General features: G+C 44.9%; 1 protein-coding gene across 2 annotated transcripts in view; it reads right to left on the bottom strand.

Annotated features, from left to right (window-relative positions):
• PSD3 (pleckstrin and Sec7 domain containing 3) overlaps positions 1 to 17,135 on the bottom strand; it is a 113,017-nt gene that overhangs the window by 68,439 nt on the left and 27,443 nt on the right. For both annotated transcript variants that reach the window (XM_085214477.1, XM_085214476.1), the window contains 4 exons: positions 6,581 to 6,787; positions 6,396 to 6,476; positions 2,999 to 3,111; positions 558 to 616 (listed from right to left, as the gene is read on the bottom strand). In XM_085214477.1, the coding sequence (XP_085070603.1) occupies positions 558 to 616; positions 2,999 to 3,111; positions 6,396 to 6,476; positions 6,581 to 6,787 (460 nt within the window). The remainder of the gene's footprint in view (positions 1 to 557; positions 617 to 2,998; positions 3,112 to 6,395; positions 6,477 to 6,580; positions 6,788 to 17,135) is intronic.

The raw sequence follows: 17,135 nt of genomic DNA, 5'->3' as shown, positions 1-17,135 counted from the left end.
GGCATTTGCTGGGGGAATTCGGCCTCAGCTCAGGATATCCACACCCCTCCTCAGCTTTCTTGCCTCCAGGCACACTCATAATTACTCTGGCTGAGCAGAACTCTGGTTCCATCAGCTCTTCTGTCTGCAGTACAAGGCCTACAACCAACACCTTCCCCTTCTGACTTTCCCAGTTTCTCTTCTCTTACTTCTTCCACTTTCCCAAGTATTTTTACACTGGAAAGGAGAAATCAATCCCAACAACAGTTCCCAAATCAGAACCACCTGCCATCATCAGGAAAGGATGGGGATCAGACAAGAAAAGGAGGAGCTCAACTACAAAGAGCATCTTCACACATATGGCCTAGAACTGTGTGCTCCTGGGCACGCTGGACAGCTCTGCCCCGTACTACAGCAGTTTCAGGGAGAGCAACCACCTCACTGTTTGCTGTCTGCAACAGAGATGTTCAGAGCACTTTAGAATCAGGCCATCAGCAAGGGGATTCTGTTGCCAGAAGACTGCTACTTCCAGACACAGAGTTGTCAGGATCAATCTATATGAAGCTGTGCATACTCACGTGGCCATGCAGATCAGTGTTTAGCAGCATCAGGGCACACGTGAGACAGTGAATTCCATCTGCAGAGAGATATAACCAGTCACATGCAAACTCAAGATTGTACCCTTAAGAGTGGATGAAACCAAGCCTCACAGTCTAATTGAGCCTGTTTTTTTAATGGTAATCTGTTTATCAAGAAATACAAATAAGTAAACAAACGGTGAGGTCATTCCACAGTTGCCAAAACAGAGCAACCTTTCTTTCACCTTTTAATGAATGTCAAAACTATCTTGCAGCACCTATAAATGAAGCAAACTAGACAGGAAACCATGCTGACATCAGTACCACAGCTTGTATGAATTCCTTTTTATTTTATCTGTTTAGGACAGAAAGTGAAGACAGAAAATGGCTATTTTTCTATATAGTATGATAGAACATAACAATTGTATGTTTTTCTCCCCCTCTGGCCCTCTCCTCATTCAGTGGAGAATTCTTAATAACTTCAGCCAGATATTTTCACTGCCTAGACTTTGTGTTGGGTAGTGAGTACTTCAGCAATGTCTAAGGAGGTCCTGCATGTATCACAGATCCTCCACAAGGCACCAGAAGAGACACACTGTATTTCTGACTACACTCTCAGAGTCACTGCCATTAAGTCAGTAAGGATCACAATTTGCAAAAGCATGTTCCTCATTTTCCACGCATTTCTTTTAAAGTCAATCTCCAAATGCTTAAATTCAGTTTCCAAACATCGTTTACACTAGGAAAAATAACTTATCTATTCTCTTGTTTATAAACACCAGATGTCATCTTCCCTTCTCTCACAGAGGTGAGAAAAATGATCACTTATAAAGTAAAGACATCCTGTAGTGAATTGCAATTAAAATCTCTTGTAGCCAAATCATGTACAAATTCCCATGTTGTAAAAGAAGAGAAATGGTGGACGGGGATATACATATCTTAAAAGTCACTAAGACTGTGTGATCACAGGCCTAAGGCCTTTACAAAAAGACAACCCTCAAGACAAGTACTATGCTTTCTTATCATGCTTGTACAGGGCCTAGTACCCAAGCAGAATTCTAGCAAAGCACGGAATGAAAGAAGTACTACTATCATCACTAACAATGTTAAGTCTGAAGCAGCTTCAATCTGAGACTGTGGTGCCTCTGTTCAGGTCTATGCATTTCTTCACAGCAGCTTGCCTTCCCAATTCCAAATCGCAAATATACTCAAAAGATTAAGAAGGGAAAGGAGAAAAGAGAAAAGCAAATGCAATCCTGGATTTCCACCGAAAGAAACAAACACCACATTTCTGCAGTGCACCACTTGACTACTGACAGTGGAAATCCAGCAACAAATTAAAACCCTATGCAAAGTCTACAGGACTCACTTTAATCCAGACACTTGTTCAGGTTCTGAACTGGAAATTTCTTTCTGCAACTTGGACTAGAGTAAGCCACATCAAACACAAATCATTGTTTTAATCTGTAAATGATGTGCTTGTTCTTACTTAACTGTCTGTCCTGACTTAAAATAAGAAAGGCATAAGAAAGAGGACAGAGATAGCACAGGAGCAGATCACGTCTTACTGCTACCTATTCTCTTGTCTGACAGGCAAACCAGTGAAGCTAGAAAGACATAATGAGGGCAAATACCATCTCACTGTAACAAGGGTTAACCACAAAACAGGGGTAAGTAAACAAGACAGCAGCTCCAAATGCAGCAGCTCCTCCTTAGTTACACTGGAGAACCAAAGGTACATTTCAGCCTGTGCATATTTCTTTTCCACCCTCCTTCTTTTCTCAGCTTTCTCAGTGTGTGATCAGCCAGCACTGGAATTACAGTCACATTCCACTGCTGGTGTGGCTGACTGAATGCAGGAGCCATGCCAGCTGACAGTGTGCCCTCCTTTTGAATGCCAACTTTCTAGAGTTTGATCTGTGTGCTTGTTTGTTTCTCACATCAGTTTCCAAAATGACCGAAAACACTGGCAAGGAGGCAGCATTCTGACTGATGTTAGTGAAGATGAAAACTCGCCAGGGTCTACAGCACCCAAAATTCACCTCCATAACTGGCAAGAATGGGCATTTGCAGTATCAGTGTGTGAGAAGAAACAAGCATGGATTGGTGTATGAGAAGTGAACTGCATCACTTCCAGATAAGGTGGCATTCTCATTTACTGTAGCTAGAGTGCAAGCACCCACACACACTCAGAGCCAGTGAGACCAAAAAAGAGAAGTGCAGACACTTAAATCTGGAGATGCTACAACTAAGAATTTACACTGAGGATGCCTAAAGATCTTTACACATGATTATGTGTGGACAATATGAAGGGTTTCCATGCTCACAGTAGGCAATTTCTAAAGCATGGTACAACAATTATACATCACCCTACATGCAACCACACAAACAAGGTGAGGATAGAAGGAGACTAAACATCTTCTTATTAAAAGCAAAGTTACCTTTAGAAGAAATGGTGTTTGGGTTACACTGATAGTATCTGCTGGAAAAGTGGACTAAAACTCTCTCTCGTTCCTGAGTTTCTCCAATAAGTGAAAAGGCTTTAAAGAAACTCCTAAAAGAATTGCATAGAAAGGAAAAATTAAAATCATAATTTTTTTTATCCCCCTCAGACAGGGGGAAGCATATATAGCTACAGAGCTTAAGAAATACATAAGCATGTGCCCAGCAGCTGGCTCCAAGAAGCCTGTCAAGGAAAACAGACTATCAAACCATGCACAGTTAATTCCTGTAATTAACATCACAGTACATGAACAAGGAGTTAAACTACCACTGTTCTTAACCATGGAATATACCAGTTAACAAGCAAATTTAATAACTGAACTAGTTTTTCCTAATTTTTAGTGTTTTTCATTTCTTCAGGGAAGACACTGGAACAGGTCATGTACAACATACATCCAGGATGTTCTCTGCCCTTTTCGCCTGCACCTTTTAACTTTACAGCCATCATTATTTCCATCAAAATCAGAGGCAGTGAAGTGAGGCACAGGCACAAAGGACTTGGAGTTGGGACTGAATGTGAAATTCTCCTTCCAGTGGGACATGTAACACAGCAGCCATGACCCAACAGTCACCTTGCAGAAGAGAAGTATGGCCATGTGCCCTGCAGAAAACATGAGAAAGAGGACAGAAATTTCTCCTGTTGTGTATCAATAGCAAAAGAGCAAAACCTGCCCTGTTACTGCTCTTGACAGTCCTGGGCAGAGGGCAGATACATACAGGGGCACAGCCTGTGCAAAAAGAGGAGACATCTTCATCTGCCTCTTACCCACTCCACTATTGCTCCTGCTAGAAAAGCTAGCCTTTTGCAGCCAACTCTCATGAAGAATCACAGAATGGCCTCGGTTGAAAAGGACCATAATGATCATCAAGTTTCAACTTCCCTGCCACAGACATGGTTGCCAACCAGCAGACCAGGCTGCCCAGAGCCACATCCAGCCTGGCCTTAAATGCCTCCAGGGATGGAGCATCCACAACCTCCTTGGGCAATCTCTCCAGTGTGTCACCACCCTCCGTGTGAAAAACTTCCTCCTAATATCTAACCTAAACCTCCCCTGTCTCAGTTTAAAAACATTCCCCCTTGTCTTATCACTATCCACCCTCATAAACAGCCATTGCTCCTCATGTTTACATGCTCCCTTCAACTATTGGAAGGCCACAATGAGGTCTCCCCAGAGCCTTCTCTTTTAACTTCTGCACTTGTCCAAATTCCCACATCTGCAGCCAAGAGATGATCTCAATGCTATCAGCCTATACTCATTTGTCAAGATGCTTCTAAGAAAAGCCTGAAAGCACAGACCCTTTGGGTCTGAAGCAAGAAGGCATACAAAATGAGCACCTAACAGACAAATTTTAAATATCTCATAGGACTGAAACGCCAGGTCTGAGAAGTGAGGAATATGCTGCTGAAGCACTGAAAGTCTGTCTGACCTGGAAGAATAACTATTAATTGTTTTTCTTTGATGTAAGGTCAGAGACAGACCATACTTGCAGTGATCTCACACCCATACAGAGTGTGATCTGCCTGGTAATAACTTCATTTCACATGCAGTGTATTGCAAATTACTAAATTCACAAGTACATACAATTGAGTCTCTACAGGGTTTCTCGTCCAACCCTATTTCGTGCCCTAGTAGGACTTTTTGACAACTAGCTGTCCCAGCTCTTCCAACTCAGGATCTTTCCACCAATAGCCCCTGCTCATGCTTGTCACCAGAGACCTACAAGCCCCTTCTTGTTTTCAGGACATTTACCCATCTGAAAGACCCCTTGGATTGGCAAATGGTAGAACAACACTTGTTAAATAAACAAGAAAGATGCATGAGTGACAAAAGATCACATGCAGATAGTGTGGAAGCAGAGCTGGGCAATGAATGACTGTCATTATATCCTGGACTCTCCATCAACTGTGTTACACACTATACAACAGCTTCACACAGTTTGGGGATAATGTGGGTCAGGGCTGCAGCTATGGGCTGTGGTGTGCCAACACATCACCATGGTGTAACAAACCATGGCTCACCAGCAAGCCAGCATTAATGGCACAGCTACTTCTCAGTCCTGCATATGTGGGGCAGCATACCACCGGGGTTCAAGCTGATCCTTTGACTTCAGACTGTTCTATGCGGTTACGGTGCCTGACAGCCTCTGCAGTTTGGCTCAAGTTCTTTGAGCGTCTAAGTACCATGCCAGAGAGAGCATACTTTAGAGAAGGTCACGACTATTAATATTAACCGGAGATCCACAGGGAGAAGAGACCGCCTAAAAATGTGCTGCAAAATAATTAGGTGTTGCATTTCACAATTTAAAAGATGGGTATATTTAGAATCACGCCTTAGGGCACCTAACACCCAGAACAAGGAACCAGCATCCTCCACCCTGCACAGGGTTGGTGCTCAGCTCCCTGGAGCATGCAGCACTGTAGCACTCTGTTAACCCCTTCTGCAGGTGGGTTCCTACTGCCATTAGTGTGCAGGACCTGAGTGCTTTTTTTCACCCTCAGATGCAGTTGCTGGCAGCTGACCTCCTGGAAATTATTTGCAAGGGGACTGACAAAACCCACAGCCTTCCGGGGTTTGTACAGTTAGTGAAAAATAATAACCCTCTAGAGTAACCCAAGTCAGATGATTGAAACTCACTTTAAACCCCTCTTCTTTTTCTGTCAGCATTTAACTATCCACCAACTGTGCCAACAGGCCACTGCTACAAAAATTTGGTACGCTGCCTCCTAAGAAAAAATACTGAAAACAAACATCTGAGGCCTAATTCCGGTGTAAAAAGGAACAAAACTTGAAGGATGGGTTTTCAAACACCCACCCTGGCAGCAACCAAACTCTCACAGGCATTTTCAATGCAGAAGCTTTTGCTTTTCTGCATATTTTTAGGTGCCTCAGGGGGACACAACAAGAGGGCCGCTGAGCCACACGAAATCCTGGCCCCTGCTCTGCACTGTGCAGTCAAGCAGAGCAAGCTCCAAAAGGCATCAGTGAAAAAGTCAGTGAGCACCATTCAGCTCAGCATGAGCAACACCTTCACTTCTCAGCTGCACCTGGCAGTCCTCCTGTTTACTGATCTGTCATTTTTCTCTCTATCAAGAAGAAAAGGATCAAGGATCATATCTAAGCAGGTCCACCCAAAGATCGCCCTCTCCAGGAAATGCAACTGCTCTAACAGTGCTACAATGGTGGCACACCAAGCCAAACAGGAGAGAAATGCTCCATCCCAGAATATGTCAGTTCCTCTCTTTACCATCTAAAACTCCCACTATTCAATCAGGACAGCACAGCACACAGCACGGTCATTAGAACAAGAACATCAGGTTTGCAAAGAGGCATATACCTGAGTGAGAAGTCCAGCGTCATGCCTGTGAAATCAAAAAACTTAAGGTATTCTTCGGCCACAAGCTTGCTGAATTCATTGCTTTGAACAAAGAAAGAAAAAAAGAAAAGTTAGTCATTCAAGAGTGAACTCCCCCAAATCAGTAACATGAACAACAGGGCATATGTCCTCACATCAGCACGTACTTTTTACCCAAATGCTTTGCCACATCAGAGCGCTTGAATCTGTCCAGATGGTAGAGGCGTTTAGCTAGGTGCCTGGCTGCTTCCAAATTGCTGCTGTTGCCATTGCTGAGATCATGGCCAAGGGCTCCAACAGCATCTTTCTCCTGAAGTCTATTGCTCCCCATGGCAGCACTGGAGTCTAACACCATATTCTGCAGTCCAGCAGTGCTATCAGATACAAAAAACGTGGGAAGAAAAAAAGTAAGGCAACAACACACAGCTTTGAGAAGGATTTAATTCCTCTTAGAACAGAAGGTAATTAATAGTACAGAAGTGATATTACATGATAGAGCAAGTACCAATTAATTGAAAGAGTTTTGTAGAACAGGGACATTTATTTAACCGTCATCAGAGGATAACAGAGTTAAACATGGAGACCCGAATGCAGGTTTTCCACCCTAGAAAAACACTGCACTCCAGGCTCACATTTTGAATATGCCGTGTCCAAAACCTGCTCACTGAACAGACAGGCTATTTGCTACAGTCAACCCACAACTGTACCGACAATAATGGCTTCTCACTTACTTCTTGAACTAGTATTTTTTTAATCCAATCATCTGCAAGCAGCAGGTACCCAATGTGTTTGAGAACAGTGTAAAGAGGCCTCTGTATAAGCGAGCCATTAGCTACTTTTCACAGGAAAATGCAGCCACCCAGCTAGGGTGTTCAGCAGCTCCATGCTGACTCGGCAGAAGTCCCTTCCTCATTCTTCCCCAGTTGTCCTGGAAACAATGCTACTCCCCAAATAACCACCCCAGAAGTCTTAGTAGCATCCATGCAGCCCACACACAGAAGGCATCCCACCAGGAGGCTCCACCAGTGATAGCAGCAGGACTTGCAGCGAGGAGCTTCGTGTGGAGAACTGGAGAAAGACCAGCCTGCAGAGCTCTGCTCGCTTTCCTCCTGTTCCCTCATGGCAGCAGTGATTTCCCTCATCAGTTCCTCAGAGTCAGGATGTTCAGCAGTCCCAGGCTACCTTATATAAATCATACATTTTCAGATTCCTCCCACTACTACTGCCAGAGGAAAGTTCTGGCTAAGCTATGTATTGCTTCTCCCCTCAAAGAGGCAAAAACCTTCCACATAAGAAAGCGTACCTCCACATACATCTCCCTGCACAAGGAAAAGCCTTTTTTTTAAAGTCTGTAAAAGCTTTTCCCGGATACTTGTGTGAAAATTTATGCACAATCTCAGTTCTGTGTGTGTGACAGCATTTCTATTTTTTTTTTTTAAAGTGCTATACAGAAATTCTTTCCACTAAGTCTTAGTTTGCAGGGAGCTAATGTGATCAGCAGAGGCCATGTGCAGGGAAGATATGAGTGGAATGAGTTAAAGATGATTTTAAACACAACGCTTTGACATGTCAGAGTCATATGCCACTGCAATTTTCAGGCTTGACAAGCCACAGTCAGCACAACTGATCACTCCGTTAGCCCTCCAGTGATGAGATTTTCATGCAGTGTAAACAAAGAACAAAAATATTTGCTATTCTGCACATCACCTTCAATACATATCATCATTTGTGCCCTACCTCTCTTTTCATATATGGTTTAACTGAGGGAGTATGCAGTGCTACTAGAGGAAGAAGTGTTACCTACAGAGTAACATGAAATGGAACAATCAAACATGCCTTCAGTACAACTTCTATTTTTTCTCCCCCTTTTTTTCTTTTTTTTTTTTTTCTCTTCAATTTTAACTGAGTATCTGGGGAAAACAGACATCCTCTCGTTCTTACAAATATGCATTTATTTAAGTGTACATAATAATGTGTTTCGTAAGCATAAATAGAAGGGCTTCATTCTCAGTGGTCTATCATAAGATTTATGACGAAAATACAGTTTTCAGAACACTACCCACAAGCCACCCAGAAAGCAAACAAAAAAGACCATCCTCACGCTGTTGTTTTGGGAAATATCTCTTTAGCCCTCTTCAACAAAGGGTTAGCCAATATCTGAAATTTCCTTACAAATAACTAAATTCACTAAATTTGGTCTACTCCAATCTTGTGAAGAAAGCAAATTCCCAACTCCTCTGACATGTGGCCAAAGCAACACCTTATCCATTCGCACCTGCTACAACAGGTTTCAAACACCCATCTCTTACCACTTAACAAGAGCAAAGGATAAACAGGTAAGCTAACACACCCACAGTGCTTTCCACACACAAAAGCTACTTCGAAAGCCAGGCCAATTCGTGCAACCTCGTTCATAAATTAGCCTGTTTCACCACCATTCTTTACTAAAGGCAGTATTTATAGCCTTGAAAGATGGCCAGCGCTGACAAGAAACATCTGCACTCTGCTAGGAACCGGTGCACAGCAAGAGTCAACATTATTACAAACCTCCAGAAGTTCAGAAAGAGACGAATTCTGGCAATTAAGTAACACACTGCTTAATTAACAAACACAAGAAGGTGGTCAAATTGATAACACAGGTTGTCTGTAAGCCTCATGTTCTGCGAAATTGGAAAGAGACTTCAATTCTCAAGTTTCCTACACAGTGACTAGACACTGCTTGTGCCACCAAAGGCTTAGGCATACAAACACCTTGTGTTCACAGCATGGCTACTGCAAGCTGTCATTTCTGTGTTCCTCCCGGACAGGTCAATTTAACAGGGCCTGGAAGGTGCTACTCAGAGGAAGGGCTGACATCTCCTAGCACCTCCAGGTTCTGCAGGTATACTCTTTCTATCTGTCCCTCATTGCCGCATGCAGATACTGACATCAGTTTCCTTCTGCAAAGTGCCTATAAAGGACTTAAACAAAAAGCAAGGAATGACCCATGTTGCAGACAGGCTTGTCTTCTATGGTCTGCAGCTTCTACACATCTGGAGTCCACAGCAGAATTCCTAGCTAAATAGAGACAAGAAAGGGCTTTAAATAGAGAGCATGACTGGACATGGATTTCTCATGCAGCTTTACTCTTTGTCATACAAAATGAGAAACTTTCACTGACAAAAGTAGGCTGAAAAATGTAGTAAATTATATTTCACCTAATTCTGTATTCAAGGCCAAACTGCAACAGTACCACTGCCTACAATTGCCTCCACAGCAACAGCTGCTGATCTTCATCCAGAGACTCTTATATTGATCTCTTCTATCAGGAAACAGAAGATACTGAAAAAGAGACCTCTTTAGCCTCACAGTGCATGGGTTCTGGCTTGAAATCAGGTACTTACACCTCCTTTCTGTCCACAGCAATGAGCATCCTCCTTACCGCTTCTGCCAAAGCATTCTTATATTCTCAGCTGAGCATGCACATGCCCTGGGCCACTATTTCCAGCAGAAATTACAGAGATTCAACGAACAGCCACTGCAGTAAATTCAGTGCTAACAGCAGCAGCAACCGCTTCTCTGTACTCACAGATGAAACATGCAGACAGCAACATCTGCAAAGCTGCTTTTCCATAGCACGCCTCAACAGCCAGGAATGTCTGAAAGATTTCATACTGTTTTCTTTACTTCATTACTGACCAGGTGCATGGGGATTTAGCTCCTAACACCAAGGTATCCCATTGTGCTCAGCACTTGGCACATTTGATCTGTTTAAGAATCTTCTATACTAACTTTTATTTTTTTCTTCATGATGTTGTTTGCAAAATTCAAACTCTCACAGTGACACTGAAGAGGGCTGGTGAACAGCTAGAACTTCCCAAATGCACGAGAGCAAGATCACTAACCCAGAGGTAAGGGTCCAGGCATGCTGCATCTCAGTTTCTATCTGCCAGTCTACAGGACTGCAGATAGAAACCTCAACATGAATACCCGCAGTGTCAGGAACATCAGACCTTGGGATGCTCTTAATTTTCAGCAAACCTGTGGGGAAATAATTCTCAGTTTTGTCCCAGAGAAAAGCACGTTAGCATTCTGCACTATGGGGAAAGAGTTCCTGCTCAGATATCAAGCAGAGCAGCCAACACAGCCACCAGCCAGAAGGTGCTCAGAGCTCAACCTAACTGGAGTTTTTTGGACAGAAAGGAGGAGGGAAGGAGCAAGAGGTCATAACACATTTTTTCTCTCAAACAAATATGCATGCCTTTAGTATCAGCCCTGCTTCAAAGCAGGCTAAGTCAGGCATTTGCCAAAGTCTATCAGAGCAAAAACACAGCAATTATTAAAAATAAGGAAGGGTGGAGAAGAGTTCTAGCTCATTGAAGCCAGGGCCAGAACAAATGCTGTCTGTAGTAGGAATGCAGCATCCGCCAAGGAGCAAAATCAGGGCTGCTAATGCTGCGCACTACATTGCTTGTTGTTTGAAATGCCTTCACCCCAAGCCTTTTGGTTCCCAAACAGCCCTCATGGCAGCTCTCACCTTGCAGAGCAGCATAGACATCAGAAACACAGGAGTCACTGACAACAGCGTGGATTGCTGAGCCCAGCGAGGCTGTGTAAAAAATCCCTTCCTAAGAGAATGAAGCCCTGCCCAACAGACTTCCAGAGGAATGCTCATACTCAGCCAGCAACATGCTTCCATGCTTCAGAGCAGATGAGGAACAATTTGTGGCACTGGCTGAGCTGTGTTTTGAAGGAGCTCGAACAGGTTGGTCCTGAAAGGAGAATCCTAGCCTCAGAAAGAAATGAAACCCTGGCAGCAGAAGGGCATGACGACTTGGTTCCTGTTGCAAATGACAGGCTGAGAACTGCTCTGAACCAGGTTCTCCAGAGCCAGAAGTGAGCACAAAACCATGTCAAGCAGTGATTTACCAGTTACCTCCAGTTCCAGGGCTCTTCCAAAATTAGACCACGGGAGGTTATAAAAAAATAATGCTTTTTCCTGGTAGATGATTCATTGTGCAATTTCACTCTGAACTGTTTAATCAGCTTTGAAGTCCTAAGAAGGAGTTTTCTTCAAAGGCATGCTTTGAAGTAGATCACTCTTTGAGGACTGGTGCAGCTGCACCTCACTGCTGCGCAGATCAGGAGATACCCATGAGCACACACAGAGGGAGTATAGACTACACAGACCTGAGACACCAAGGAGCAGTGAGAGGTACTCAAGCTGCTTCATGTCACAAAGAATGGAGACAGAACAGATAAATCCTACAGTCTGTTAATGGCTATCAATGAACATACATGCAAAGTCACTTTCCAGCACTGAAATGAATGGTGCTGCTTAAAAATAAGCGCTTATTCCCTATCATCAGATGCCTTTTTCTTTGATTAAAAGAATTCCTGCTAATCATAAGGGCAGAGCTAACTGCTAAAATGTTCAGAACATGCCAGTTCTGGTAGGGTTGCATTGTAAATGCTGCCTTTACCGGATTGCAGCGCTAGGACACAAAGTCCCTCCACACAGAGACAAGATTACAATCGTTTTAGGAGACAGCATGTCCTTTATTACACTGGCTCACTGCCACCCAACTACAAGTGTTTTGCTAAAAATAATCCACGTTTGTTTTCCTTTCAGCTTCAGGCTCCTTACAACGCTACGGTAGGGTCAGAGATGATACAGTGCACCACGGTCCCCATTCTTTTCAAGTGCTACTGCCCACTATGCCTACCCCTCATCCCAACAGGCACACCACAGCAGGAGCAAAGGAACCCACAAGATACCTCGAGGCTTGAACAGATGGCCAGATGTGGCCAATGGATATGGTAGCAACCTGCACTCGGGACTGGCTCAGGCTGGCAGGTGCCTGGGCTTGGGCGAATGGAGGCTTCCTGACCCACATGGCTTTGACTTTAATGGAGGTATGTCAACACATGCCAACTTAGCAGAGTCGCTGATGGCTTTATACAGAGTGCTTCGTGCAGTGAACTGATCAGCTGCTCTATGTTCCCCCTCCCCACCCTTTTTTTTTTGTTTTGGTTTGGTTTGGTTTTTTGTCTCTGTCAGCTCCTGGATATTTGTTTTGTTTGTTTTGCTTTTGAAGGAGATTGGGAACTGAAGAGGCGAGGAGTCAGCAGCCCTTTTTGCCTAAAACAACAGTTTATTTAGGAGCTGGAGGCACTTTTACAAAGTCTCACTGAACTTGTACCACAAGCACTGTGTTAACCAGAGCAGGGCAAACCCGCATCGTGTGATGAGAGCCTCGCCACGGGATACCAAAGTACCCACCAGCAGTGGACACTATGGTGACAAGTGGCCTAACATTTCTAACGTGACAAAGGGACAAATCCTAAGCTGCCAAAACACTGACACCAGATTTCAGAAGAGCCCCAGAGAGAGGCTGAGAACCAGCAGTGTGTTCAAGTGGCCAAGAAGGCCGAGGGCATCCTGGCTCATATCAGAAATAGTGCAGCCAGCAGGAGCAAGGAGGTGATCGTCCCTCTGTACTCAGCTCTGGTGAGGCCAAATCTTGAGTACTGCGTTCACTGTTTTGCCCCTCACTAAAAGAAAGACGTTGAGACCCTGGAGCATGTTCACAGAAAGGCAATGAAGCTGTGAGGAGTCTGGAGCACAAATCTTATATGGGCCCCAACTGAGGGAGCTGGAATTGTTAGTCTGGAGGAGGCTAAGGAGAAACCCTATCATCTCCAAACTTCTTGAGAGGAGACTGTGGTGAGGCGGAGGTAAGCCTCTTCTAGGTAACAGTGGTAGGACCTGAGTTGCACCCAGGGAGGTTCAGGCTGGATATGAGAAAAAACTTCTCCAAAAGAGTGGTGATGCAGTGGCACAGACTGCCCAGGGAGGTGCTGGAGTCACCGTCCCTGGAGGTGTTCAAGAACTGTGTGGATGTGGCACTGAGGGACGTGGTTGGTGGGCACGGTGGGGATGCGCTGACAGTTGGAATTACTTGGTGACCTTAGAGGTCTTTTCCAACCTTAATGATTCTATGATTCTATCATTCCAAAGAAACCTACCCCTGCAGGCTGTGCCACACTGTCTTTACCTGGACTAGCGTGTCTGTGCCAGGCTATCGCACTTTCTCACATCTCAGTAACCGACGGATTCAGCCAACCATGCACAGAAAATGTGTGTACTCGCTGTCTGGCTGCAGACACATTTGATACATTCACTATCCTGTAACAACAGTGAGCAACACTTCTCAGAAAAACTCTCCTTATTCCAGGCATTCTTGCACTTCAAGAAAAAATATAACAATGAGCGTAGCACATTTTCTGCACCTTTGAGAAGGCACCTGAGAAAGACAACAGTGACAGGCAGGTTCAAGAGTGACTTCTGCTTCCTTTAGTCCCCTCAACCCTTTCCAAAGAACAACTCCTTCCACCACGGAGTTGCATCATCCTATTTTTACAAAAAAGATGAGCTCATTTCCTAATTCCTGAAACTGCAAACTGCTGTTGCTGTCATTGCAGTGATTTGAGAAGTAGCTTCAATTTTCTAAACAGCCATTTTCAAGAAAGAACAGGTGGAAAAAGGCAGCTATGAAGACCTCCACTTCTGTGAGATGCTGCCAGCAGCCAGCACAGCAAGAAGCATGACTTACCCATTCATCACAGCAGAGCCAGCTCATAAGCAAGCACACAACCAAAAAGATACCAGCTTGAGAGGAAGTTGCAACTGCTCCCAGCTACACAACTTAAACATACATCCAGATGAAGACAAGGAAGAAACCAAACCAAGCATTAGACTGCAGTATGCATTTAAGCATCCAGTGCTCATCTGGACCAGCTCTTATTCACCGCATCCTTCTCCATAGGTCCAAAGCAATGAATAAAGAGTAGTGGTACTTTCTGACAGCCCCAGCCTTCCTAGGTCCCAAATGTCACTGTGATGTCACGCATGAAGGCCAAAACACAGCCACTTCGCAACATAGGGATCTTAGGCAGATTTCAGTTAAATGAAAACACACAGTCAAGTCATGAGGTGAGTCTTCAAAGGGGAAAAGTCCTACCAGACTGCAGCTGGAGAGGATAATAAAATGAACGAAGAAAGTTTACCCAGTAAGTATGCAAGTCCAGCCTCCCACATTTACACTGAAAATCAAATATAAGCTACCACCTGAAAAATAAAAACAAAGTGCAAACTGAAAACAAGAAGTGCAAATAGCATGCAGAATATTGATAAGATGGGAGAACAGATTCAAACTATCAACAAAGTTTACTAAGGAGGAGTAAGTAGACCACCAGTAAGGAAAGCACTGGAAATGACCCATATGCAGAAGAAAGAAAACAGCTGGGAACTACTATGAGAATTTGAGAGGTCCAATCGATTAAGAGTAACCTGACAATCACTGGGAACCACAATAAGCATTCTTCTGCATCTGCTCTGAAAACCAGCAGATTGCTTTAGGGAGTTTGTTTCCCACCACCACCCCCTGAATTACAAAAGAATGCATATGAGATTAAAATTGTGTTTGCATTGCTAGAGAAAAAAAAAGAAGAAAAAGAAAAAGAAAAAAACCAAAACAAAGGACGTGCAAAAATTGCTGAGCAGCAGCAATTCTTTGAAGATGATGGCAGGTGGCAAATTTTTAGTCTGTTTCAGTATTTGGAGCTGCTATAAGCATTTTTTTCTGCTCTTTCCTTGGATTTGGAAAAATGTTAGGCTATGTCCTACGAAGAGACCACATCTTCCGAGACAATTTAGGAAGATACATGCCAGAAGTTGGATCTTCTCCTTTTTTGTTCTGACAGTAGTATACAAGGAAAGAGGGAATGCAAAGTCTGCTACAAAGAATGCAGAAAAAAGATTAAAACAAATTCTCCGTGTAAAGTGAAAAAACAGAAAAGAAATACAGTGATCATCATAGAGAGAACTGCTTTGAGACATAGAGCTGTTCAGTTGCTTACTGCATACATAGCAAAGACACCGGAGGGAAAAGTGAGTTATACCTTATTGCTTTAGAAATCTGTAACCTTTCTCCCACTCTGATACAGTATGAATGATTACACCTATTTTGGGCCACACAAACTCAGGCTCAGTGTCCAGGTAGAATCTTGAAAATACTCTTCTTTATTGCCTCTGAGAAAGAATAAATCCCAGGCACTGAGCCTGGGCCCCTCTTCGTTCTCAGCACAATGCTGACACAATGCAGGAGCACTGCCCTACCCTGGCATGCAGGTGCAGCTGCAAGGATAACTCACAAGAAAGAGGACCAAATGCCACCCAAATATAACGTTATGGCCACTGCATGCTGTGCCATAATGTTCTAAGATGAAGGCTATTTCTAGGTCCAGAACCTCGCACACACTCTCCCTCCTCCCAGTTCAGCCCCTGCCAGTTGGTTAGACAAGCCTATCTCAAGAGCAGAAATTTGTTTTTCCCCACTGAAATGTCTCATACACAATTAAGAAAGAGATTAAACACCGCAATAATGACAGGAGATGGAGTAATTCCCAAAAGAACGCAAACTGCACGCGCATCTTTCTTGAGGTTCTTGTTTTCCCTGCATCTGAGCCACATGCAAAGGGCGAAGAAGCTCTGCTGGGAAAGGACTGCTTTTGCAAGGGGCCACACGGGTTCCCCTGGCCAGCTGCAGCCCAGGGCAGCACCACGGGTCCCTGCCAAGGGTGCACGCTCAGCCCTGCACAGCTTGCGCAAACACTTACTGCATTCAGCCATGGCCAGCAGCTGGTAGGGATGAAGTATCCGGACGCAGAGGAGCCCATAGGAACTAGCGGCCCGCAAGCCTTTAATCTCTTTTTTTTTTTTTTTTTTTTTTTTTTTTCCTTTTTTCAGTTCTGAAGGCATGTGACTGGCCTTCACATACCAGGGCTGACCCCTCCCAGAGCCAGTGATTTCCTAAGAGCTGGGAAGGATGTTATCCTCCCGCTCGCTCAGCAGAACACGGAGTCGCTGCAGGCTGTGCATTACAGCCTCACGCCACCTAGGGTCCGCGTGCCATTAGTGCCCGCGATCTTCCCGAGAGCCGCTCGGGAACAGCGGGCCGGCCCCGCTCCCAGGCAGCACGGCCGCCAGGAGCCCCCGATTCCCCTTTTGCAGCAGGGACGCCGCGTGCCATTTCCAGGTGTAAAGCCCTCTGCTTCTATATGCACCCTCTCCTCCCATACAGAACCGAGAACTGTCAGTGATTTACAACCTGCTCCCTCACCAACCAAGGCAGGTACTGGGAAGCGTACTCTGCCTACACGCTTTCCCACACGCTCTATATATCATGGAAATATCCGCGCGCAGGGAGCTGCCGCGTTTTCGCTTTCGGTTTTTGTTTCTCTGAGCTGGAAGCACGGCTTCGGCAGAAGAGAGGCGGGCAAAGCAGCGCGATGTCAGCCCGCCCCCCTTGGAAGCCCCCGCCCACCCCTCGCTCGCCCCGCTGCCGGGCGCAGGGCGCGGGGACCCCTGGCGGCTCCGCGCCGTACTGCAGGCGGGCACCGACCGGGTGGGGCAGCCACCCGCCCACCCGGTGCTCTCTGGGATGCTGCGCCCTGCACAACCACGCTCTATCAGCCTGTTCTTGTAGGAGAGGTGTTCCACCCTTTCGATCATTTTTGTGGCCCTCCTCTGGATGTGCTACAACAGGTCTATGTCTCTCCTGTACTGAGGACTGCATATCTGGATGCAGTACTCCAGGTGAGGTCTCACCACACAAGATTAGCTCCCTCGCCCTGTTGGCCACGCTTTTTTTGATGTAGCCCAGGCTACAGTTGGCTTTC

This window comes from Meleagris gallopavo, chromosome Z (genome assembly GCF_905368555.1).
Source record: "Meleagris gallopavo chromosome Z, MGAL_WU_HG_1.1, whole genome shotgun sequence".
Classification (NCBI taxonomy): domain Eukaryota; kingdom Metazoa; phylum Chordata; class Aves; order Galliformes; family Phasianidae; genus Meleagris; species Meleagris gallopavo.
This window is presented reverse-complemented; position numbering and strand designations above follow the sequence as displayed.